At 34.1% G+C, this 27,253-nt stretch overlaps 1 protein-coding gene across 1 annotated transcript; it reads right to left on the bottom strand.

Annotated features, from left to right (window-relative positions):
* Positions 1-5,591: 5,591 nt before the first annotated feature.
* On the bottom strand, positions 5,592-12,764 carry LOC149411791 (melanization protease 1-like). Its single transcript, XM_089646241.1, has 3 exons — positions 12,590-12,764; positions 11,947-12,032; positions 5,592-6,014 (listed from the first exon to the last, which is right to left on the bottom strand). Exons 1-3 carry the CDS (start codon positions 12,762-12,764, stop codon positions 5,592-5,594), a joined length of 684 nt encoding a protein of 227 aa, XP_089502367.1.
* Between the last annotated feature and the right edge of the window lie 14,489 nt (positions 12,765-27,253).

The following is a 27,253-nucleotide window of genomic DNA, read 5'->3' as shown; positions in this document are numbered from 1 at the left end:
TAATTGTAACACTTTATTTCAATTGATTATAATAATTTGAGTACAAAGATTGGTTCCTGGCACGAATAATTTATTGGATGTGTGTTTAATAATTAATTTGTTACATTCGAAGATTATAATAGCTTAACACACAGCTTTACAAACATCGCATTGTATTTTTATTTTTATACTTAAAGATTTATGACTGTAGTTTTAACTTATTTTTTTAATGATAAACAAATGTTTATAAGACAAGGTTGTATGCATAGCACAAAGGATAGCAAATAATTATAAGCAATAATTAGTCTCCTGAAATACCAATACAAATTGAAAATACAATGTTGCTTATAATTATTTGTAGTTGGAACTATTTTATCCCGTCGGAATATTGAAATATTGAACCTTTTTTTTATGAAAGTAAATTTAAATTCTACTGTTTCCATATTTATTGACATGAATGGAAAAAATGGTTGAAACATCAAAAGAACATTACTTTTTGTTCAACGTAAACCGATAAACATATATAAATAAATAATATTAGAAGTGAGATCTTTTTTTTTCAAGACAACACATTGGTATAGCGCCCTTCGTGGCAGCCGGACGCGTCTTAACGCGTCCTCCAACCGATAAGTGTTTATTTTTGTATTTTCGAGGAAAATGAGTCAAAATTCCTTTGAAATTATTTTTAAAATAAATCAAGCAACATTAAGTAAATAAAAATCAACTTAACAGCCTGTTATTAGAACTTTATAATATGCGATTTGAGCGCAGTGATTTAAAAGTGAATATTCAGAAATTTTGCTAAAAAATATTCGATTTTCGAAACGAACGTCGATCGGTAAATGTACCCCAGATGTTTTCAACGGGATTCTCGGAATCTCTGAAGGCAAGTGTTTTGCTAAGCCTAAGGTAATTTATTATCCCCACCGTCGCTTTTTATTGCGGGCAGAATGCACCACTTCAACAATCACTAGGAACAGGATTACATGGAGATGAATGATGGACTTGCCGAACGTCACAGCAGTGCTGCCAGGGTATCTTATCTATGTGAGGTGTCAGCGCTTTATTAGCAGAAATTATAATATTAAACACATACCTGGACGGATGACGAACCCTTTGCTGACAGTGTGCCGTGGATGCGGTGGACTCTCACGCTGCAGCAGCTAGTCCAGTTTCTTCACCACCAAATATTCTTGTTAGAGTCTCCATATTCTATCCTCGTTGAACGTCACAGCTGTGCTGCCAAGGTCTCGAATCTGTGAGAGGATATTGTGTCAGCGCTTTGTTAGCAGCAGACACGTACCTGGACGGATGACAAATCTCGTGCTGGCACTGTTGGTGGACGCGGTGAACTCTTTCGCTGCAGCGGCTGGACCAGTTTCTTCACCACCTAGGATTCTTGCTGCAGAGTTTCCATCTTCTGTCTTCGTGTCACCTGTTTCCGTACTTGATTTTACAAAACTTAACTTCACTTTATTTTTGTAATATTTATATTTTTTGTAATACCTGGATCAACTTTAAAGCCCCCTTGAGGTGATATCTCAAAAAACGGTGAAAATTGTCCAATAAATAATAATAATAATTGAGGTTAAAGTTATCGAAAGATAAGAGAAGAAAATATATAGCAAAAAAAAAACATTTTTTTTTTCAATGAACAGTGTTGTTTCAAACCTAACAGTCATTCGATACAACTTTTGATTTAAACAATTATTAATCGGTTTAGTTGGGTATTTTTAGGTGATATCCAAGTTTAAGTTTTTTGTAAAAAAGGCCACGCAACCGTTCTTCTCGATTATAAACCATAGATATTTAAAATCACTTTTTTTTATTTACTGTCTAGGAACTTTACAATTTGCCCAAGAAATGTGACCACTAAATGTAAATTCTTTGTTCAAACCATCTTTAAGCCGAGGTACTATAATATTGATTGATTATTCCTATTTGTCAGCTCATAGTAGGAACCATGATTATGGGAACTTTTCTGGAATAAGAAAGAAGTATCAAAAACGGCCGCCACCTTAAACTGGAACCGCAACATAACAAACAGATCAAATACCAAATGGTTAAGAACAGGACGCAATCTAATTTTACAAAACTCCTTCCTTTCAAAAAGAACAAGAATAGGTACCTTGTATTTATGTTTGGTTTAAAACTTCCACTGGTAACGTCAAGTTTTATGTTATTATTGTTTTCATTTCATTCAATGTTCCTCTTCTTATAACTTAAATTTATGTTATTTATCTTCAAAGAAGAAATAAACTTATAACTTTTGCTTTATTATTAACGTAGAATTGTGATAATAATTACTATAATACACACGCACAGGCTTTGTCTTTGTGATATTTTTTGCTACATACTACAGTCCAATTTTATTTGTACAACTGTTTATTGTGTAGAAATGTACAAATTTTTTAATAAAAATAAAGTATCAAAGAACATCCTAGCTGACTGAGTAAGTAAATTTTGAGATGTAAGAATATTATTATAAGGCATTTAGCCAATAGATATAAATTGTAATCTTCTTGTTGACCAATAACCCAGGCACTTCTCCACCTTCTTCTTTACCAAAGCCTCCTTCATCCACCACCTTTAGCCTTACAACATACCCCAATTAGGGATCCCATAGTCCTTCTGGTTCCAAACGGTTAGGGGCTTTAAAGATGTGACCGTTGAGCGGCATTAAAATAAAAATAATCAATTTTATATCCACCTAAAATTAAGTACCAAAAATTCTATAATCCTAAATAGTCCAAATTTATTTTTTCTCTTTTAAATATATAAAAATATGCATTTTAATTTCATAATAATAATAAAAATGCAACCATGTTAACAGTATATGTATTTATTTTCTTGAATAACTTTACTAAGTAAAACCTCAAATTATAATATTTAATTATTGAAGACAATATTAGCTTTTTCTAAACAAAAATATGAAACTTGCCGTGCCCCGGCAAAGCAAGGGTCCTAGGTTCGAGTCCTAGATGTGACCGTATCTTTTTCTGATTTTTCTGTTTCAGATTTCCGTTTAGAAATCGCTAATATTGTCTTGAATAATTATATATATTTTTAAATCCTAATTTCAAACAAAAAAAATAAATTTGTATCTATTAATTTATTTATTCAAAAAATAGTAAATTATAATAAAATCATAAGCCGCCGATCTCACTAGGGTATTGTTGTGTCGAGGTGGAAAGCAACTTAATGTTTTGTTTGTTGTTTGTTTTTGGGGTGTTATGCCGTGTTGCGCTAACTCCTTCATTAGCCGTCGTTTCGGACGTTGCAGTGTCCATCATCAAGGCAGATCCGGTAGATCCAAAGATGTGTAATTGTTAGTTGTCGAGTTTGTGCTTATTTACTTGGAAGCGATACCGCGCCGCCAGCTTCAATCCACTACGAGCCTGTAGGTATTACAATACAAGGGAACTGCAATTTAAGTGAAAGCACAGTAATTACGTTAGCCTGGGGCCCGTCCAAGTGTGAAATGCCTACGGAAGTGGCGACATCTTGTGGCGAATTCTAGAATTAGAAAACCGATTGAAAGCGGTTAAAGCAAATGTACCCAGTATCAAGGTATAAATTCAATGATTTTATATTGTGTTATTATATGGTATTAGAGTATACTTAGACATGTTATATGCGTTTAGCTTTGGTGTAGCCGTTAATTACCGGATACCAAGAGCTGTTGAGTTTAGCTCCGTCGTCTCTATTGATATTAAATGGATTTTTGTAGATTTCAATTGCCTCCATAATCAGGCGTGATCTATAAGTTTTGGGTCTTCCCAGGACCTCAGGAGCAAATCCAAAGTAATGGCCGGTTTCAATAAAATGTTCGGCGATTGCCGAATTATCAGGGTGGCCAAGTTTACAAGCACGAAAATGTTCTGCTATCCTTTGGATATAGATGGAGTGTACAAACTCAGCTGCTCTGATTGTGACAAGGTTTATATAGGCCAGACAGAGCGGACGATTTCCAAAAGGATAGCAGAACATTTTCGTGCTTGTATATGCTTCTTCGGATCTACCGGATCTGCCCTGATGATGGACACTGCAACGCTGTCCGAAACGTCGGCTAAAGAAGGAGTTGCCGCAACACGGCATAACACCCCAAAAACAAACAACAAAAATGCTTTTGGCCGTGAAAATCTAAAAACTTACCTAACTTAATGTTATATTAAACTAATGATATTTAAACTTTCAAAATGTTTAGAAAAATAAAGACTACAGTTAGGCTTACTAAACAACACTGATTTATGACAAAGCGGTAATATTACAATCTCAGTTAGTACAGAATTTTTTTCCATTTTCTTGGATTTTCTTTAAAACGTACCTATTTTCACTAAGCATATGAGCAATGGAGCTAATGAAGTAAAATGAAAAGTTATGAGCTTTTAAAAATATAGGTAACTGGTGTATTTAGGTTGTTATTTAGCTGTTTTGGGGAATTGCTAAGTAGCATTTAGGATGGTTGGTCAAAAGTTATTTTTTTGTATTAAGTATCTTGTGCTGATTCTATAGCATGATATTGGGTTGCTTTTTTTAAAGGCACAATTTTAGTGGCTATTATAATGGCGGTTTATAATGCGCTATTATTATTACATTGCAAGTTTTTCTCATTATCTCATCTTTTTCATGGGGGGTTTACTGCAAACACGTACTTTAGGGAAAACTGTTACAGGAAGTGGAAAATAATACGTTTTATTAGTTATTTTAGGCGGTTCTTTTTTTAAATTTAAATCCAAACAATGAACAATCAATTTTCATATTAACGAAATAACTATTATACTGGATTATTTCAATTTCCGGTGACTTGTTCGTGTTAGCCCTCTCCAGTTATTTTCCTGAAGTATTTTTCTGTAGTATTTTACTGAAGTATTTTACTGGTATCTTTCTGAAGTATTTTACTGAAGTATTTTTCTGAAGTATTTTACTGATTTATTTTATTGAAGTATGTTATTGAAGTTTTTTATTGAAGTATTTTACTGAAGTATTTTTCTGAAGTATTTTACTGAAGTATTTTAATGAAGTACCTATTCTACTGAAGTATTTTACTGAAGTATAGCAATGAAGTATTCTACTGAAGTATTAAGAGGTCGCGGGCATAAATTTAATTGTATTTATTTGAATTATTTCACAATTTACTAATTAAAAATAATTTACGGCACGTTCCAGAGCGGAAAATATTCTCAGTATCGCCCTTGTATAAGACCATCATTCAGAATTGAAACGTTGCTTGAAATGACTGGCTGTGTTTGATGACTACTGAATAGCCAGGTACTTCCTTACTATCCTCTACCTCTACTCCTTCCCCTCCCGACTAATTTCAACCTCACAACTTACCCCAATTGTGACGCCATAGTATCACCGGCTCCAGACGGTTGAAAGCATTTGAAACAATTGTACGACATCACGATACAAAGAAAATTATAAACTATTCTGGATATTTACTGAAACCTCCAATAACTAGAAGAGTGTCATTTTATTCTCTAATTTGCGCCTTGATCCAGTTCAGATAAGGAAACACCTTAGTGTATACAGCGGGCGTGATGGGGAGATCGCAAGGTGTTGATCTAAAGTTGAGCAATCCGTCCAAATTCCAAAATAGTGACACTTTATTATCTTATTTGCTCCTTTATCCAGTTCAGATAAGGAAACACCTTAGTGTATACAGCGGGCATGTTGGGGAGATCGCAAGGCGTTGGTCTGAAACTGAGCACCCCGTACAATATCCAGTGAAAAGTAGAATCAATTGAAACCGAACGGTCCATGAAGGGTCCTCCAGAATCTGCTGCGCATGAGTCCATGCCCACTCCCCCTGCGCACAACTGCTTGTCCCAGAGAAGTCCCGGAGATGTGGAGTTCATGTAAGCAGCCTGACAACTAGCCAGAGACACCAGAGGTAGCTGATGGTGGCGTTTCTCCGCTGATTGTAAGCGACCACCGTCGGATCCCCATCCAGCAATGTATGTATAGATGTCAGAATCGGTTGTAATGTCAACGTTGGGTAGGCAGATCGGTCTGATGAATTCTGTAAGATTCTGTTATTTAGCAAATAAATCATTTTAAATTTAGATGATAATATATTAATTAAGTAGATTAAGAAATGGGTTTGTTTTAAATAAGTCGTTTAATAATAATTTTACAACAATGTGTTTGCTTGTGAAGAGAAAGTCAAATAAGCTTTTGTGTTAACATGGTAGTTTACTTGTGAAGAGAAAGTCCAATTTTATACACGGTAACATAATATAACACGGTAGTTTATTTTTAGCAAAAATTACACAATTACTAATTACTCATCATAATTACTAATTAAAATCATACTACCATCATTATTAGAATTAAATTTTGCATGTGCAATGATGGAGGATATAGCTAACATTTGAATTGAACCCATGATATCAGGGTGTGTTTATAGTTTATCCACTTTACTTATAGCCTTCTTGCTTAAATATCAAAGTAAATTATGGTAACTTTTTGGGTTGAAATTATAGAATTTTTTTTTCAAATATCTTTGGTCGAATCTCATTATGTTAATTTTTTTTTTTTTTAAATCTTTCAAATAACTTTTTACGGCATAGTTAGAAATCATTCAATTGTCCCTGAAATATGCAACCGTTCATGTTCACCGCAATTCGAAGCAACCAGCTATCATATCTACTTGATCACGACAGTTTACAGCTGTATAACTACTTGCGACAACATTTCCAACTTGTCAGACATTGACTGACAAGTTGGAAATTGACTGTGCTGTCAGGCTTGCACGCATCGGGACAACATCATGTTGAAAATGTGAGTCTTTTATTCCACAGCGTTTCCCAACGAGAACTGGTTAGTTGGCATTGTAATCATAATGATCCAAATTAAAAACAATAAGGAAAAAAACTACGATTAATTTCTGCGTATTTAATTAACACTATTTGGTGTTTGATAGCGTTATCACATAAAAAGAGCGTGGGATAGTAATAAATTAAACAGATATAATATTGCCTGTTCTAAACCAAAAGGGTGTAAGTGACAAATCAGTGAAAATTTCACAAAATTAGAAAATATGCATTTTTAGTGTTGTGTTTTATTGTGATAAGTTTTTTCCTGTGTATATTTTGGCAGGAACACGCAAATACGAGCAAAAAATAAACCCTAAACATAAAAATATAAACCCGTGTAAGTGTGACGTTAGCGGGTCAGTTATGACCAAATTAAAGTGTTACTTTGGGTGAAAGTTGATCGATTTAACAACATTTAAAACCTTTCTCAAACAAATAATCATGTTCATTGGCTTAGGACCTATTGTTTCACAGAAATTGAACAATTCATCAAATTTTAAAGTAGAAATTATAGTTTTGCGAAAGTTCTGTAATCATTTCAAATGTGTGGCCCATAATAATAAAGTTACAGAACCGGAGTAGTACTTTTACCGAACATGAAAATTGATGAATTATTCAAACTCTATGAAGCAACCTGTTCTTAGTGAATTGAAGTTTTTTTAATTTTTCAAACAGTTTGGATGACTTATTATCTAGGTTTGTGTAATAAAAATAACATTATTTTAAAAGTCAAGTAATTAAAATGTACCTTACAATTTTTAAGACTACTTAGAAATTCTCATGATTAGAGATTTTCACGTCCAAAGTATTATATATCCTAATATATCTCATGTTTATACAATACCAAAATAACACAAACAAACAAGTTAAAGAATTTAAAGACCACATGAAAATTCCCGAGACACTAAATAAAAATAAATATTATTTTAAAAAACTATGGTTAAAAATAAATAAACGTACGTACATATTATTTAAAAAATCAAAATTATACAAAAAAAAACACCACGGCTGAGAATCAAATTACGCCGACTATTACACAACTAAGGACGGGTTGTTTCGGAGAATTTGAACAATTCATCAAATTACAACGTTCATTTTCAAGTTCTGTGAATGATTTTTTCAAGTTCTGTTTTTATTTCAGTTTTATCAAGCAACTAGCCTACAATGGTATAATAACAGAACTTGAATAGGACTTTCACAGAACCCGAAAATGAACGTTGAATTTTGATGAATTGTTCAAATTTTCCGAAACAACCCGTCCTAAGTATTGTAAGAACAGCGACATAAATTCATTATATATACCTACTTAAAATATAAGAATATTATGTACTTTTGAATGATTTGTTCTCACATCCGAAAGTGTATTGTTTATAAGCGTTTACAATATTATTTAATATAACATTAAATTATATGTCTTATAAGAAAGAACATTTTGAAAAAGAAGAGGTATTTTTTAATTCTGCGATTTTCTATCCCTGAAATAAAACTCTCACCATTCTGTTCCGTGGCTTTTCAATGTCACTAAAAGGCTTTTGCAAAGGAATTTCATATAATTTATTCCCGAATTAGGTAGGATTATGTACTTGCATAAATTAATTCTGAACTTTACGCGGACAAAACTTTTCCCTAATTTTTCACTGGGAACATAAGGTAAAAATTGATTCCACTAGTAAAACAAGGAGTTTGTAAATCATCAAAAATTATAATTTCGGTCTGTCTGTGATGAACTCGAACATTAGTTGAGCGTCATTTTCAAATTTGGAAGCGATTGTGTCAAAAATTGAGATTTATCTATAAGAATCATATAAGATGTTGGATGTGATTTGAGATTTTAATGGCTAAAAGTATTGTACTGGCTTATTTTTGGGGTATTATGCCTTGTTGCGTTACCTTCTTTCTTAGCGTCTATGATGTTATATAAAAAAACTTCCATATTTTTTAGACATAAATTACCGATTTAACTTTTTTTATTTATTTTTCGGAATAACTTTATTGAGTAAAACCTCAAATTGTAATATTTAAATATTGAAGACAATATTAGTGATTTCTAAACGAAAGCTGAAACAAAAAAATCAGAAAAGGATACGGTCACATCTGGGACTCGAACCCAGGACCCTTGTCTTTCCGGGACACTGCTCTACCAACTGAGCTAATGGGACCCTATTCCCCTCGGTCACTTTTAACTGTATCATACTTCGAATAAGAACTACCAACATTGTCTTCATTTTTTTCCACCGCACATTTTTTACTGGCAACTATCTTTATGTATAATCGCAAGATTAAACCCGAACTAAATGCAATCTAGACAGCGTCTTCTTAGATAAACCTATCTTATTATTTTTATTTTTAATGTGCGACATCTATTGACTTTTCAGCAAGTCTAGAATGAATATTTATTTTTCGGAATAACTTTATTGAGTAAAACCTCAAATTGTAATATTTATGTGACCGTATCCTTTTCTAATTTTTCTGTTTTAGCTTTCGTTTAGAAATCACTAATATTGTCTTCAATATTTAACTTTTTTTAAATATGATTTGGTAATATGAACCTCACTGGGTGCTTTACTCGTGCTGAGGCCCCATTTTACATTTTTATGTTATAAATTAAGTTTATAAATAAAAAAAATAATGTAGCTATGGAAATTATATTAATTAAATTCAATATTATGGAATGCAATAAAATAAAAAAAAAGTGAAATAAAATAAAGTAACTTAACTAACCACCACGTTGATTCCCGCAGGGGTATGCAGAGAGGAAAGATCGCCAAAAAAACTCGGTTTTGGCACACACCCCTTGCCTCATTCACATTCATACATACTCTTCTATTATTCTGATTTTTGACATGGCCCAACTCAAATATCTGTTTCATTTGATCATGCCATATCTTCCTCGGACGCCTCACCATTAACATTTACGACATATATATTCTCCTTACACTCTTTTCTTCACTCATTTGCTCTATATGCCCAAATCATCTAAGCGTTCCTTTCTTAATCTAACTTATTACGCTTACATCAGCCTTGCACTCTTTGCGGATCTCCACATTCCTCACACGACCATCCGTGGTTCTACCACACATACGCCTCAAGGATCTCATTTCTACAGTATTCAGTCTACTTTCATCCTTCCTCTGCCAGTTCCATACTCACTGTCATACATCAGGGTATTCGCTTCGCAAGCTTCGCTTCTTTCGACATTTTTTTGCTAGCGCCAAGTGCGTTCAATCTTCTATTAGTGGAGTTACCTGCATTTACCCTTCTTTTAATATATCGGACAGCCTTCCCATCTCTCGAAAACATACTTCCTTTATACTCATCCACCTGCTCCACTATCCAGTATTTCACAACTATATTGCACACTGTTTTCGTACTCTCTCTTTCAAACACCATGATTTTAGACTTGCTTAAAATCATCATTAACTCCTTCTTCATACATTCATTATAGACACAAGATACTGTAGATCTTCGTTACTGTTAGCAACCATCACCGCATCACCAGCATACAACAGACAACATACTTTCAGATTACTCAAGTTTGCGCCCAATCCCACCTCTTTCAATTCTTGCATACAATTATCCATCTATACATTGAATAACCACGCATTACCCAGCCTTTTTTAAAACCTTTTGTAATATCAAACCACACCTGTTGGCCCTAACACATGCAACACTTCTTCCATGCAGGGACGCAATTGCCTGTGTGAGATTCGTATTCACTCCATACTTGGGCAACCATAGCTTTCTCCCGTAGACTCAGTCGTATCCTTTTTGTAGATCTACAAAAGCACAGAAAATTTGCAAGTTTTTTGCCAGAAACTTCATTACAGACATCATGACAGATTATACGCATTGCGGAGATCTGGTCCATGCACCCTCTTCCTCTAATAAAAGTACCTTGCACTTCCCATATTTTATCATTTGCTTCCTTTCTTACCCTTTTAATCAAAATTTCACCATACAGCTTGCCAGCTTAGAAGGCTAATCGCCCTATGATTCCCAAATTCCATGCGAGACCCTTTACTTGTGTATAATGGCATGTTCACAGCCCTTTTCCAATCTAAAGGCGTGTGACCCTCCTTTGAAAATTGGTTAAAAAGATTGCACAACCATGTGATGATTATACGGCTCTCTCTTTTAAGATATTCAGCAAACAATATTGTCGAAACCGACAGCTTCATCATTCTTATTACATTAAATCGATCTTTTTATCTCATTCATGCTGATTTCGGTAATATTCACTCCATCATAATTCATTTCTGATTCACCGCGGAAATGACTGTCACTTGGGTCGCTTTCGGAAATTTCCTCAAATTCTTCATCCATCTCGCTTTTATTTCTTCCACATACGTCCAAATTTTTCCATTTTTCAATTATATTATTTTCGTGCTTCCGTTTTTTGGACCACTTGGAAACCTTTTAAAACAGTTTTATGTTTTCTTTGAAGTTGTCTGTCATTTTGATTGCCCTTCCTTTTCCAAGCGTTTTTTTCCGTTCTTTCACTCCAACTCTTGCATCTCTTATCCCCTATTTCACTTGATATCTCTCTTTACTGGAAGCACTGCAGACATAACCATGTTTTTTTTCTCTGAGACATCACCCCAACATGAATCACATTTTTACCTACCTTGCTAGATTTTAGAGTTAATACCGTTTCCACTTTAGAGCGACAACCGCAGAACAAGTTTAAAAAATGTGGTCAGTTTCAACCTCAGCCCCTCTGAAAATACTTGTTTCTTCAGTAACGGCTCTCAACCTAGAGATAATTACTGCAAAATCAATAATTGACTTTTCGTTTCCTCTTTCCCACTTAAATTGGTTTATGATCGAAGATTATGATAGAATTATTCTACATAAACAGGTTCCAATCTAAGCATAGTTCAAAAATTCTGTTCCCGTTTTCATTCGTTATTTTATCCCCAGAACAGGCCGAATCAAATCAGTCACGTCTAATTCTCAGCAATCCATTCAAATTGCCTGCCATTAAAATCCTTTCATTAATATTTTTTATTCTCATTACATTATTCACCGCAGTCCAAAAATCATCTTTCTCTTCGCCGCTTTCAGAATTAGCAGGAGCATAGCAAATAACAAAAAATACCCGCGTCAAACTGATTTTGGATCTGATCCACAATATTCTCGGACTTACACATTCATACTGCGACACACATTCAACCATTCTTGGAGACAGTAGCGCTGCAACACCGTGACAATCCTTCTCATATATCTTGTCTCCTAGACCAAATGAATAACTTATCATCACGCTGTATTTTACCGCTCCCTCTTTTCATACTCTCTGTTATTCAAGATACGTCCAAACATTTGCTCACCATTGTATCAAACAATTCATTAGTCTTTCTTTCAATTCCTCTTCTAATATCCGAAGTACCAATTCGACATTGTTCATGTTCCTTCCTTCTCTTTTCGCCACCAAAGGTCTGGCAATGTGATGGATAGCGAGCATCATCGACACCTTTGTCGGCCATTCGCTTCCACGGACTACTTATCTAGTCTAAATTACTGATATTTATGTATAAAGACACTAACATACAAAATAATACAATATTTAATTTAATCCTAACGCCCCCAAAAATTGTTCCAGATGTCTAAATGAAGAAACTTAGCACTAAAACAAAATAAGCTAATCACTACATAATTGTTTATAATCAATATACGAGTATATCGGCAGAAAACAAGGGGCGCCGCTTCAGTCCGATTTTCCTTCCAAGGGCGTAGGTGCGCTGGGGGTGTTCAACGGGGTTGCAGGAGTCGCCAGATGTTTCTCTTGTTACGGGTAATCTTGTGAGGGCGATTCAGTGACCGAAGCACGAATAGGTCATGTGTCTCAAAGTCGTCTATAATGGCGCCGGCGAAGGCGAGCGATAGTGGCGGCAGCGGGGGTTGAAGTATAGGTGCGCCGCGGGCGAGGGACACGGGTTGCTGCAATGGCGAATGGGATGTCCACATCTGGTAAATTTTCAACATGCCCGGCTTTGGACATTGCATTCAAACTATCCCTTGGGATGAACAATATTATAAACTGTTCTTAAAATCTTCATACGTCCACGTAGCATTTTCTATGCACTCTTCATTTCGTCTGCTCCTCAAAAAAACAGATCAGAAAGACTATTCATAAAAGTCTGACTGCGGATTTAAATTTTTCAAATTCTAATTTTTGGGTTTTTACTGCATTAAATTGCTTTTCCGCATTTTTTAGCTATTGTTTCGGACAGCGTTGCATTGTTTATCATCAAGGCAGATGTGTAGATTCTGGTGAAGTGTTTGTTTATATAATGTAGAAGATACAGTGTTGTACTCGTTCATCTTTTTAAGGCAACCATTTCAGTAAAATATGTAATAGATTTTATTGTAGTTTCTCTGTTTAGTTTTGTGTAACTGTCCCGGATGTCAAAAACTATTGAGCTCATCCCAGTCATCCCCTGATATTAATGAGGTTTTTATGGATTTCACTTGCCTCCGTAAGTTGGCGTGCTCGATGAGTTTTGGGTTTTCCCAGTAATGGCCGTTTTTAATGAAGCACTCGGCAATATTGCTAATTTGTCAAAAGTGATACATATTATATGTTGGCTAAAGAAGGAGGAGTTACAACACGGCACGATAAACAAAAAATGAATCGCGATAATACTTTTGGCCGTGAAAATCTCAAAGCATTTCTTTTCATGTTATTTTTCAATGGTATCTACAAGTATAACAATAAAACTTAATAATTGTAATAAGTATCTTTCTGTCCTTTTTGGTATTCTCTTAATATTTCCGTTCCCTTATTAATTTGGACACCAATATTGTTTGCTGGAAACGCTTTTGTTAAGAAATTTCCTTAATATTTCCGGACCCGCGGGGAAAAGAAATTTTTCTTCTTTAATTCAATGACGGATCTTTGAATTGTGCTTTTCTTTTACTCCGCAAAGAAAAGTATTTATCAAATAAAGGATGTAGGAAGAATAAATGGATTCCTTCAGAGACGAAACTATTTAATCTTTTAAAAATATATCCAAAACGAAAAATAACCAATATGTCAAGTTAAGTACTGCAGTGCAACACTGTTCCATTTGACTTTGTTTTAAACATGAATAGTGCGTACAAAAAGTTAAATAAGTTTACTGACTTATTGTTGATAGTTGAATAAATATTATAAAAGATAGTACCAAAACACCATATACTTACTTACAAAGCATTATGATGCTTAGACAATTAGTCTTACACTGTACGAAGACTGTACAACTTCTGTTTAGAATTATTATAAATAAAAATATCTCACAACATGGCGCATTTTCCCAATATGAGTAATATGACAGTTTTGATTTGTGGTTTAAGCTGTGCGATTCAAAGCATTTTTTTGTTCATAATTTCGATTCTAATGACCAATTCACTATTATATTAGTATATTTAAATATATTCTTTAGTATTATTTGTGTTATTTTTTGTTTCCTTAATCTATTAATAATGTTATTTTGTGAATTTAATTTCATGTTATGAAAAAACTGGGTTTTTTTTTTTTTTAATTATTTCTGGCTTTCACCCTTCAAGGGTGTTCTTGGCCATCATTTAAAATTATTGAGAAATGAAAGGTGAATTTAAATATTAATTTTATTTAAATAGGCAAATTTCAAAATTATAATGAAAATTGGAGTCGAGTTCAGACTTAGAAGAGATGAGATGTTGAATGGAGGGGAGGCAATTTTAGATAAGGCTTGATAGAAGAGAGGATATTTGTTTAGAGAGGGACAACCAAAAAATATGTGATCTAAAGTTCCCACTTCTAGACCACAGAATGTACAATCTGAGGAGTCAACAACGTGAATTTTAAAAAGATGGGAAGGAACGGAACAATGTCCGATCCTCATTCGAATGAGTGAAGAAATTTCTTTTTTGGAAAAATGAGGGAATTGCTGAAACCACGGTTTTGATGGAATAGTCCTTTGTATTGAGGCATAGCAGGCTCCCTTGGATTGACTAGCAATGTGCCAATACTCTGACCAAACATTGCGGGATCTATCTTTGATGATGGAAAAAATGTCAGATAGGGGAATGTGGTTTACGAGGGTAACAACAGGGTTGAACGCTCCTTGTTTTGCCAAGGCATCCGCAATATCATTACCCATGATACCAACATGTCCAGGAATCCAAATCAGAGTTACAGTTTTACCATAGCTTTGAATGGAGGCTATCATCTCTCGAATAAGGCATACAAAGTGATCATCGGATGAAGAAGAGGACTGGATTTAAGTTTTTGGAGGGAACTGAGAGAGTCAGAGAGAACGAGGGAATGTTCAAAATTATTTTTGATTATATATTTGAGATATTCTATTATAGCAATGCACTCGGCTGAAAATATTGAAAATTGATTTGAAATTGAATGAAATATTCTGTCATTAGAATTATTGTGGTAAACGTTAATACCTATACCACAGTTAGGAGAGTCGGGAGATTTGGATCCATCAGTAAATAAAAGAAAAAGTTGGGCCATTTAGATGAAATAATGTCATTGAACATATTATTGACAGTTCGGGCCGGGAGATTGGAATGACTTTTAAGGATTCCGATCCCTTCTATTATTGTTGGGGATAGGGTGACGTGACTATATTTTAATTTGTATAAGGGTAGTAGATCATTTTGGATGATGTGAAGCTCTGAGAGAGACTTAAAATTTTTACAGATGTCAGGAAGAGGTTTAGTTGAAGCTCTGATTATAGATGAATGGGTTGAGTCAATGAACAACGAGACGCTGGGGATAACCTGATGACATTTAGAATTTAAACATTTAAGAACAAATTTGTCAGCAAATAGTTGACGCCTTAAATAAAGAGGAGGATCAGAACATTCTACTTGAAGGGAATTGATGGGTGACGATTGCATCGCTCCAGTTATAATTCGCAAAGATTTAGATTGAATTTTGTCTAATTTATCAAGTACATTTTTTGAGGCAGTACTAAAAAGTGGGCAGGCATAGTCAAGATGGCTTCGAATAAGTGCGTTGTAAAGCAACTTAATGCAAGTAGGGTGAGCTCCCCACCAAACGCCAGATAATGATCTGAGGATATTTAAATTTTTTTCGCATTTAGTAACTAAATTATTAATATGGGAAGACCATTTAAGTTTCCTATCAAATGTTACTCCCAAAAATTTTACTTCAGAAGCGTTGGGGATTGGAGAATTTTTAAATAAAATTTGAACGGGGGGGTTTTTATGGCGGTTTGAGAAGGTGACACACTGAGTCTTTTGGATTGAAAGTTCAAGACCATTTAAGGTGAGCCATGTGCAAAGGGTATTCATGGCTTCGTTAAGATATTTGACGGCGAGAGGGATGATTTTGGATGATAAGAAGAAAGCTATGTCATCTGCGAACTCAATAACTTTTACTTGTGGGGGAATAGTGACATGCATATCATATGTGTATATATTATACAGTAAGGGGGACAATACATCGCCTTGTGGTAAACCCTTCCAAATAGACCTACTTTGAGGAAAAATATCTGGAAGTTCAATTAAAATTCTATCTATTATTAATCTATTTCTATCTAGAAATAGATTTATAATAGATTGGACAAACATGGGGGGAAGGCCAAGGCCTAGAAGTTTTTTTTTCAAGATTGGGATGGAAACATTGTCAAAGGCGCCTTCTATATCTATAAAGTCGGCAAGACAAACTTCCTGTTTAGAAATTGATAAATTAATATCAGTACTGATGATGGCAAGGTTATCTTGAGTGGATTTTTTTTCCTAAATCCAAATTGAGATGGAGAGAGAAGCTGTTTACTCTCGACAAAAAATTCTAATCGGTTTTTAATTAATTTTTCATAAAGTTTACTGAGGGTGGATGAAAGAGCGATTGGCCTGTAGTTGGATCCAGAATTTGGTGATTTGTTTGTTTTTAAAATAGGGATGATTATTTGACAACTCCAGTCATCAGGCATTATACCAGTCTGGAAGATTTTATTTAAGATGCTTAAGAAGTGGTTTAGAATATCATCATTACTATTTTTGATTATGCTGTAAGGTATACCATCTCTGCCTGGAGATGAGTCCTTGACTGTTGATAAACAATTTTTTAGCTCAATTAAGGTGAACGGAGAGTCTAGCCAATGATTAGACATAGGAGTATTATAGATGGGCGTTATTTCATCTAAGTTAGGTACAGAAGGGGGGGCAATTTTGTCCAAAAATTCATCGATCCATTTAGAATGAGACGCTCGAGGAGATGGTGAACTGAAGGAAGATCTAAATCTTCGGATCATAGACCAAACTTCCGAAATTGGAGTGTTCGGAGATACTGAACTGCAGAAGTTGTACCACCCGGATCTTTTTTTTGACCTCAATACCCTTTTGGCATTGGATTCAGCGTTTTTGTATATAAGATAGTTCTCCATAGTCATATTGTAACGATAGGAAAGAGATTTAGCTTTCCGAATTCTTACTACTTTGGAACATTCCTCATCCCACCAGGGAGTTGGAGGGAGTTTTTTGAGAGATTTAGTTTTAGGGGGAGGATTTGATTTATTTATTGCAGTTATGAGCATTGATTTGAAGTTATTATTATCATCTTTGACGGAAAATATATCGGTGGCGGGTGAATTTAATAGGAACTTGTCCATATGAGAGGTAAATTCATCCCATTTGGTGTGTTTCGTTTTAATTTTTGTCGAAATATGAGACTTGTCTGATTGGAAAGAAGTTTGATAAGTAATGGTGATCGGGAAATGATCACTGGAGCAAGGGTCGGGGGACACCACCCACGAGCAGAGAGAAGCCAGACTAGTAGAACATATCGAAAGATCCACTGCACTGGGGTTTGTGCTGGGGCGTGAGATCCTAGTAGGAGATCCGTCATTCAAAAGGAAAAGGTTGGATTGATCTAGGAAATCCATCACACTTCGACCATCTCGGTCGGAGAAAACAGAACACCAGACGGGGGAATGGGCATTAAAATCGCCTAATATAAAGAAAGGAGGGCTTAGTTGACTTACAATTTGCAACCAAGTTTGTTTATTGAAGTGGGCTGTTGGGGGAAGATAGACTGAAATAAAGGATGTGTCCTTTATTTTAGCTGCAACCATTTGGAAGTCAGCATTGGGGGGTTTGATATTATTTATTGGGGAAAATGATATGGATTTTTTAATAAAAAGGGCAGCACCGCCGCCCGAACCTTCCGGGCGGTCGTCGCGGAGACAGGAATACCCTCCCACATTAAAGTGGGTGGATGGAGTAAACCAAGTCTCCGAGATAGCAGCCAAAGAAATAAAGTTGGAATTTAATAGGTTAAGGAGATCAGATTTGTTAGAAATAGCACTTCGGCTATTCCACTGAAGTATTCTGACATCCTGAAGAGTCATTTTGAATAAATGATTTAAATGATTTTAATGTGGAAATAATAGTAGCAGCGTTGGACGGTAGATTAGTTTGAGAAGAAATAAGGTCAATTAGAAGCATAATAAGAGTTTGGATAAATGAAGAATTGTCTTGGGAGAGTTTTTCAGAAAGTTTAAGAGAGTTCATTGAGGACGGATTATAATTATTTGCACACCCATTTGTGGCATTTGAAAGAGGTGAACCATTGGGATTTAAGAGCAGTGAGTTGTGTTGTTGCTGATCGTATCCAGGAGCCGGTTTAGAGATAGCGTTTTTGTATGTGAATTTAGTTGAACGAGAAGAAGTTGTTGTAGTGGAAGGAAGAGGGTTGGATGAGGAGTTGCTGGATAAAGCCTCAGCAAATGATTTTTTGACAGGCGGGAATAGTTTAGAAGCCTGCAGAAAAGACAAGTTCTGAGAGGCCATAGAAATTTTAATATTTTTTTGGCGAGATTGTTCTGGGCAAGATGTGTTGATAGCTGTATGTGAGCCTGAGCAGTTAAAACATTTAGGTGAGGAGGAAGAAGGACATTGGTCAGCTGCGTGGTTTTCTCCACATTTAAAACATCTGGGTTGAGATCTGCATGCAGCTTTAAAAAACTGGGTTATTTCAGACATATTATTGGTAAATACTATTCCAAGAAACCAACGTTTATATTATTGCTATTTGTTTTTGGGGTGTTATGCCGTGTTGCGCTAACTCCTTCTTCAGCCAACGTTTCGGACAGCATTGCTGTGTCCATCATCAGGGCAGATGTGTTATTTACTATCTATCTATCTAAATAACACATCTGCCCTGATGATGGGCACTGCAATGCTGTCCGAAACGCTGGCTAAAGAAGGAGTTAGTGCAACACGGCATAACACCCCAAAAAGAACAACAAAAATACTTTTGGCTTTTGTGCAAAAATGAATCTAAAATGACAGATTTAATTGGTTATTCCGTTTTTTCAATTTTTAATTCAATTAAAATTTTCAACGTTTTAATTTAAAATGTTAGTGGCATGCTTTTTCGGTTTTGTTTTTGGGTTTTAAAAAGTAGGGCTTCACTAACACAGCCGTTTATTAATTAAATAAAAAATTTACAACGTTTTTTACTAATGCTGTTATACTTTTAAGCTAACGTACATTGGACGAATGGTATTAATTATTTATTGTTTTTTGTGAGTATTCACGTTTGCCCCCTTGTGGGTACTGGAGACAATAATAGCATAAGCTAAAAGTTGCTTTCAATAATGCCTATCGTCAACTATTCCGCCTACCGACATACTGCAGCGCCACGGAAATGTTCCTGGAGGGACGAGTACACTCTTTCAGAGCGCTTCTCCGCCATAACATGAGAAACTTATGGCGCAGACTACACCAATCAAGTAACAAAATCATCACTGCCATGGTTACCTGGATGGAGTCCCCTCTGATGGCCCTCTGGAGACGGGAATATCCTCCATAAACGGCTGCTTACACTAATTTTTGTGTGTATATTTTATCTTTATTAACTTAAATTCCGCTTTTTTGTGCCTATCGGAATCACCTATGTATTATTGTTATTTTCATTATGCAAATTATTGTTTATTGTTTATTGTTTATTGTTTATTGTTTATTGTTGTTGTTATACGCCCATAGGGGCTTTTACATAGATTATAAATAAGTTTTACATAAGTTATCGAGTTAGAATTTATACTAAGAGTTATAAAAGTGAAGAATTTTAAAAAAATATACAAGTAGTTTTTGAAGAATATGGCGTAAAGAAACATTTTAAACAACATAATATTTAACAATAACAAAGAACAAAATATAATATAAAACATTACAATAACATATCTAATCGTTAAATCTATTACAATAATTTGTATGATTCCACAAAGTGTTGGTTTAATTTGAATTTAAGATTATAAAGGGAATCATGGAATATATCTATAATACCACCAAACTTGTTGCCCAAATCATGAATCCTATTGGTAAGTGAGTTTGACTGATAGTTGGTTTTATATGTGTCGCAAAAGAATGTTGTATTTTGTCTAGTATTTCTTGTCGGTACATAGAGTTTAATAGCAGCAACGATGGCAGGGCTGTCAATAAGGTTGTTCATGACTCTGTATAATAAAATTAGGTCTGAAATGGTTCTTCTGTCAGACAGCGTAATTAAATTAAGTCCATTCATCAAATTTACATAATTAATGTTTTCTATTGGAATTTTAAGCTTGAAATTTAAGTACCTAAGAAATTTGTGTTGAACCCGTTCTAATTTGTTAGAGTGTACTTTATAGAAAGGAGACCAAATAGGTGAATTATATTCCACTTGGCTTCTAACTAGTGAAATGTAGAGTGTTTTCATGCAATCCAATGACTTAAAATCAGTTAGGGTTCTACAAAGGAAGCCAAGAATCTTTAAAGCCTTATTAGTTATATCATCTATATGCGCTGTGAATGTTAAGTTTGATTCGAATATAACTCCCAAGTCACGAATTTGTGATACTGGTGTTAATTTAACATTATTTAAATTATATTCATGTAAGATATGAGAATGAGTTCTGGAAAATCGTATTACTTGACATTTCTCAATGTTCAAAAATAACATATTTTGTTCGCACCATTTAAAAAATTTATCTAAATTAGCTTGTAAAATTATGTATATTATTTCAATTATGGAATATATTGCATCGCACTACCCCTGCATACATTGTGGTAAAAATCTGATAGCATTATTGTCCTAGCGTCTGGACAATGTAGGCCCTCTGATTGGTCAAATTAAAATTGTCTGTTTCGGGTAAATTCCGCTAACTTGAAAATTAAGACACGATTTCATACTAAAATAGGATCGCCTCATAATAATACGAGATTTCTTCAAAAGCATCGTTTCTGCTCATATAATTTTTGGATAATATCGAAGAAAATATGTTTATAAAAGTTCATAATCCATTGGATTAATTACATTACAATGAAAATTATCCACAGTTACGTGATTATGTTTGAGGTTTATAAAAAATCACGCGTTCCTTCAATATGGCTGATACGCTCGGCTATAGATGGCCGACAGAGCGCACCTCTGGCGGTATAAAAACGAACCAAATAACTGGCGCGAATATTTAAATATGCAGCTCACAATACTTGACTACTTACCATTAACAAGCGTTTAATAAGAAGATTTCTTCTGGAAGCTTATCACTTTGTAATGGCATTTTTCATTACTATTTATATTTTTCTTGCTTATTAATTATATCTGATTTTATATTGAAATGTTTTCTAATTTCTAAAATTTCAAAATTATTTATTTGCGATGCTTTATATCCTGAGTGAAGTATTTTAAGACCTGAATTTTTATCGAAAGTTTGATCATTATTCAAAAGATGATTTGCAAACTCAGATTCACTATTTCCATTTAGAGCCCTGCGATATTCTTTAGTTCTGACTTCAAAGTTTCTATTGGTTCTACCTTTGTAAAAAAAATTACAAACATCCCAATTGAGTTCTTAAACTCCTGATTTTTTTGTTTGAATTTTGCTCTCTTTATTATTAAGAATATATTTCTTCATTGTTATTAGTGTAAAACGCCAGTTGAATAGTACCAGGATTGTTTTTATATATAATTTTAGAAGAATCGTTATCCACAAACAGAATTCTACGCCATTGTTTATTTCTATCTTTAGAAAGACCGTTTAAAGAGAATATTTTAAATTTTTTTATTTAGTATTTAACTATCAATTTATTAGAATAACCATTATTGAATGCTAATTGTCTTATGAATATTTTGTTATATGGTTATCTGCTATTTGTTTTTTTCAGGTCTTAAAATACTTCACTAAAAATAATTTAGAAATTTTAGAAATGAGGAAACATGTTAATATAAAAGCAGATATAATTAACAAGATTTTTTTTATAAACTCTTTTTAAAATATTTTACCACTTAACTGGTCTTTCCCGTCTAACGATATTGTAATTCCTAATTATTATAAACCCAGCCTACTCTTACCCCTCCCCTCTCCTTCCACTTCTTCTTTCCCAATTGCAATCTATATTTAATTTTTGACTTCGGTGTATACACAATAAAATGTAAACATTAAATTTATTTATTTATTGGACAATTTGCATAGCGCCGCTTTTGTAAGATATCACCTCAGGGGCGCTATATTGTAATAATCTACCTTTATATATAGATTTTTACTCTCTTGATGAAGGTGTATATATAATCTAACTTTAAACTTTATAAGATACAGTAACAGTTGTAGGTAAAGAATTACCACCAGTTGGAGTAAAATTCTCTCTCTCTGGTTCTCTCTCTGGTTTCAATCCTGGGATTGGTTTGCAGCAATTTTATCTAATCTCCTCTTCCATTCTTCCCTGTCTTGTGCGGCTCTTTTGACTTCTGCATATGATGAGCAGCGCACGTCCACCAGCAGGTCCTCCAGGTACTCTCGGAGTAATTAACACCTTTTAATTAAACCGACTGCTAATCTCATCGTACAATTACCCTCCTTTTATTCATAAACACGGGTACAATTAATCAATATGTAATAATCTATTATTTAAGTCAACTTTGTTATCTTATATTAATCTATCTATAAGTTATCTATATATAAGTTATCTATCCTTAATTGTGACAAACTAAACGATATTGATTCAATTTATAGACATTGACGGTTGTAACACATACTTAAGCACTGCAAGTCTCTTATGAGCTAATTATATTAGGTAAGATAACAGTTAATATCAGTTGTAGACATATAGTCAATAATAGTGTTTCATTTGAAATAATCCATCACAAATACCTAAAATTTCATTTATTCAAACAATTCATTATGTAAACTGTTATTCTTATTATGCGTAAATTTAGCATGTTATTATTAATTAACTTCTTCCTGTTCCGTGTTTTAACAATATATATATACTCACCCTCTCTCTTTGAATGTCCTAACATCTATCTATTAAATGTAACTGATGTTAATATCACTTAAAATGGGCGAAGCCCAACTAAGAGCCGCCCGCAGGGCCTAGCTTCTTACTATTATTATAAGTGACATATTTGTACCCTATCAACTTGGGCTTCGAAACCTAAATGACTTGTATGAGCGCAGTTCCGTTGAGCTGTTCCGGGCTTCAGTCGCTGGTCGAAAGTAGTATTGATTAGAATGCACCTATAAAGCATGATTAACTCTTTATATGAGGTTATGTGTAATGTTAAGATTAATAGTTCAGCGAAGTCTAGCACAAATCCAGCCAAACAATAGTTACATCCATAAAAACTTTTCTCCATTTGCTGCCAATTTCATGGTTTATTTATCTAAGGTGAGTGTATTATCTTTCTTGATCCTCATTAGGTATTCACAACACGTGTTTAAATGATCCCTACAAGTATTATTCTATCAAAAAGGGACCATTTACTTTTTAGTACTCCAACAGTATTGCGGAGATAAAACTTTATTTTTTGTTTATTTTAATTTTTTAATGTTGGCACACAATACACAATAATGGTGTACTTTTACAACAATATGTAAACATAAAACTATAAATATATTAAAACAAAAACAAAAACAAGCGACAACAAAGTTTGATTCTAGTTAAAACAAGAGATTTTGTGAAGTTTTGGGAGCAACCGCTAAATTTCTCCAGAATTTTGCCACTACAGTGAGCGTTATATTAATGGTCGACACATTCACACAAGAGAAAGACGGTAAAGTATGTTCTTTTGAAAGGAATATGAAAAGTTTCAGGATTTCCAAGTAGACGATTATATTGATTTTGATTGTGGCCAAGAGGGAACATTCTATATGGTTATTTATTGTTTTAATTAGATTTTATTTCATTTTTGTCACGATGTTCATTTAATCTTCCCGGTTTGAAATATTCTAGACCAATGACGGATTTGAAACATATCTACCAATCTACTAGTATTGAACATAATTTATTTGGTGATAGAAGTTTAAAAATGTAAAATAGGCACCTGCAATTGCAAGGTGTTTAAAATTTTTTTCTGATCCTCCAGAATTTTTCGATTATGTGCTTACATACAGCACAAGAGTTCAACTGCTTCCGACTGTCCAGAGACAGTGGACCATGGCATTTTCAATTGGTTTATGTTATGATAAGTTTAATATAACTGTTATATTATGTTATAAGTCTGATGCGAGAGAGAAGAAGATTGGGAAGAGAAGGGTCGGGAAGTATCTGTCTATTTAGATCAATTCACTAAATACGGTGCCAATTCAAGAAACTTTCGCTTTCTCAATGGTTGTCTTTCACCAGGGCGATACTGATAGTATCTACCGCTCCATATTGTTGCTTCTATATTATTGAATCATTAAAATAAATGATGTTTGTGTCGGAGGACTTGTGTTGTGATGGAAGACTTAGCGAGCCGAGGAATTGAACACCCCTGTGGGACTCAGACGCGATGCAAACTCAGTCACTGACAGGACTATTTGTGTCGGAGGACTTGTGTTGTGATGGAAGACTTAGCCAGCCGAGGAATTGAACACCCCTGTGGGACCCAGACCTGATGCAAACTCAGTCACTGACAGGACTATTTGTGTCGGAGGACTTGTGTTGTGATGGAAGACTTAGCCAGCCGAGGAATTGAACACCCCTGTGGGACCCAGACGCAATGAAAACTCAGTCACTGACACTATACTATAAAATAAATCCTGTCAGCCTTATCCAGGTCATGAAATTTAAAAAAATCAATTTTCCGCTCCTGATATAAAAATGTTATCTGTAAATAATTTATCGAAACGATTTAAATCGTATTTCCCGGAAAACGTCATGAACAGTTTAATTTAAAAATACCGGGAAATCAGGAATGAAAATTACATTTTATTTTGATTTTTTCAAATGGAACAAATGAATTGCTCGATTTCACAATGTGACGATCAGAATATTCTAGTAAAATCTTTATGCCTCAAAATTATCATTAGGTTACAAATTGTTCAAAAAATGTGCCTAAATAAAATAAAATCTATGAACATATGTATTTATATAAATAATATTTATAGTAAAAAGACAAATTGCTATGAACAATGCGTTCATTTCACTTTGATTATGATATGCAACAAGATGTATATTATCCGGACTTTTACATTAGATGTTTCATTCTTCTACAGTAAGACATATTTGAAAGAAACCTTCAAATTTATTAAAGACAGAGTGAAAGGTATGATACAAACATTGAATGTATGTTTTCTTTGTTCAATTTAACGTATGAAAGAGTTTAATTAAAATGGATTAAGAAACTTTAAAGCCCGTCAATAATACTTATCTGGACTTGCATTTGATTGAAAAATTTATCAATTGTTATGATTTAATTGAAGATTGCCTCTACGGGAAGTCAGAAAAATGTTAAAATTTTCAGCGATTGAAATACTAAAAAATGACTATTTGAAAATCTATGAAATACTTACCAAAATATTTGTAATAGGTGCAGTTTATAGCAAACCAACGAAGGTTTTTTTCGAGCGTTGTAGATAAAACTCCATTATATATTTCTTCCAGAATTTAAAGGAAGATATTTACAGAATTTTATAACTCGAAATCTTTGGCATTTTCCAAGCAACCCGTATAAAATAAGAAGTTAAAATCAATATTGCCTTATTATAATTTTACAAAGTGTGAGTTGAAAATGTAAGTATTTTATTCAATGCAAACGTTAGACATTCTCCTAACTACCTGTACACAATTTATAAGATAAATCGTTTGTAGTGTTGGAATATTAAAAATTTTGAGTGCTTGAAGTGCCCTTGAAATCAGAATCTCAGACCCGATCAAGTATCGGGATTCGTTTGAGCTTCTAGAAAATACAGATTCCGTGAAGTTTTTTCCATTCGATAAATGGAATAGCGACCAGCTGTTAGCTATGTACAGTTTCCAAGTACGCCCGATGATTTAATTTGTCCCACTCTTGGGATAGAGCCAATATATTAATTAGAGCAGCCTGCTTCATTTTGTGGAGAGAATAGTGGTCAATCTGATCTAAAATCAATTATTGTTAATATACAGATTGCGCTCTTGGACATATGTGTTTAATTAATCTGTAATACAGTTATTACCATAGATATTAGAAATGGTTGAGATATGGCATGGAAGACCAAACCAAAGACTATCGGAACAAATGTCCGAAAAGCAACACCAACTACATTTAATTCTAAAATTTGACGATTTGCTAATTATATTTTGTCGAAATAATGTAGAATACCAACCTGCGTGCGTAAGTTGCAGTAACAATTTTTTTACATCACCACTCCGCAACTCGGTAGGTCTGCGATATAATTTTATGGTTCTACCCTCGGAAGAATTTATCCTCCACCATCTCGTTTGAATTAAGAAGCCATCTCTGGGCTGGAGCCCCACAATACTTGTTAAAGCTACTTGTATGCGTAAATAAGGGCGGTCGGTCTGATTAACAATCCATTATTAACTGACCTAATGCCATCTCTATCGCTCAGAAACAATAAGGGCACGCTGAGTCTGTTCTACAGGTATATTAATGGTGCCTGCTCTAATGAGCTAGCAAATTTGATATCCCGTGCACCCGTGCACGTGCGAGAAATTCGAGGTTACAAGCGGAACACCCGTTCACAGATGATGTTGGATTTATGTCAAAGTCGGCTCGTATGTGGAACAAGTCAGCGGTATTTGTTTTTTCCTCCTTCACTTTTAATTTAGTATCTAGATTTCTCTAATAAATAACACACACCGTTAATCTCAAGTTACCTACCAGGTTAGTATGGTAATGTATATTATCTGACTTTATAAAATTTAAATAAATAATAATAACAACATAATATGTACATTCTAGCATCACGTTCATCAATCAAATGCCGAACCGGTAGATGCAATTTGCTAGCCACACATTGATAATAGTTTCACTAGTAAAAATGCAAAAATCAGTCATTTTAAATACATGTAGGATTATGAAAGGTTTTTTAAATATTTATATTGAGAGATCAGTAGGATTTATAGGTCAAATTAGAAGTTCTGCCGAGCCGAACCCTCTGATATGAAAATATCTTGAGTCGGTGAATTATTTTCCCATTTAATCTCTGGTGATTTGACGTGTTGTTTTTGTATTATTTTGTATGTATTATGCTTATATAATGCAC

Source organism: Hesperophylax consimilis, chromosome 24 (assembly GCF_061612785.1).
Source record: "Hesperophylax consimilis isolate HC1 chromosome 24, BYU_Hcon_1.0, whole genome shotgun sequence".
NCBI classification, from domain to species: Eukaryota; Metazoa; Arthropoda; class Insecta; order Trichoptera; family Limnephilidae; genus Hesperophylax; species Hesperophylax consimilis.
This window is presented reverse-complemented; position numbering and strand designations above follow the sequence as displayed.

What these genes read in the sequence shown, in the direction of transcription:
- LOC149411791 (XM_089646241.1), bottom strand. Translation starts at nt 12,764, where the DNA reads ATGTGGACATCCCATTCGCCATTGCAGCAACCCGTGTCCCTCGCCCGC. An exon ending in TCGCCCTCACAAGATTACCC is followed by an intron (nt 12,033 to 12,589) that starts GTAACAAGAGAA and finishes CATTTGGTCTAG; the next exon opens with GAGACAAGATATATGAGAAG. An exon ending in GTGTGTCGCAGTATGAATGT is followed by an intron (nt 6,015 to 11,946) that starts GTAAGTCCGAGA and finishes GCTAAATAACAG; the next exon opens with AATCTTACAGAATTCATCAG.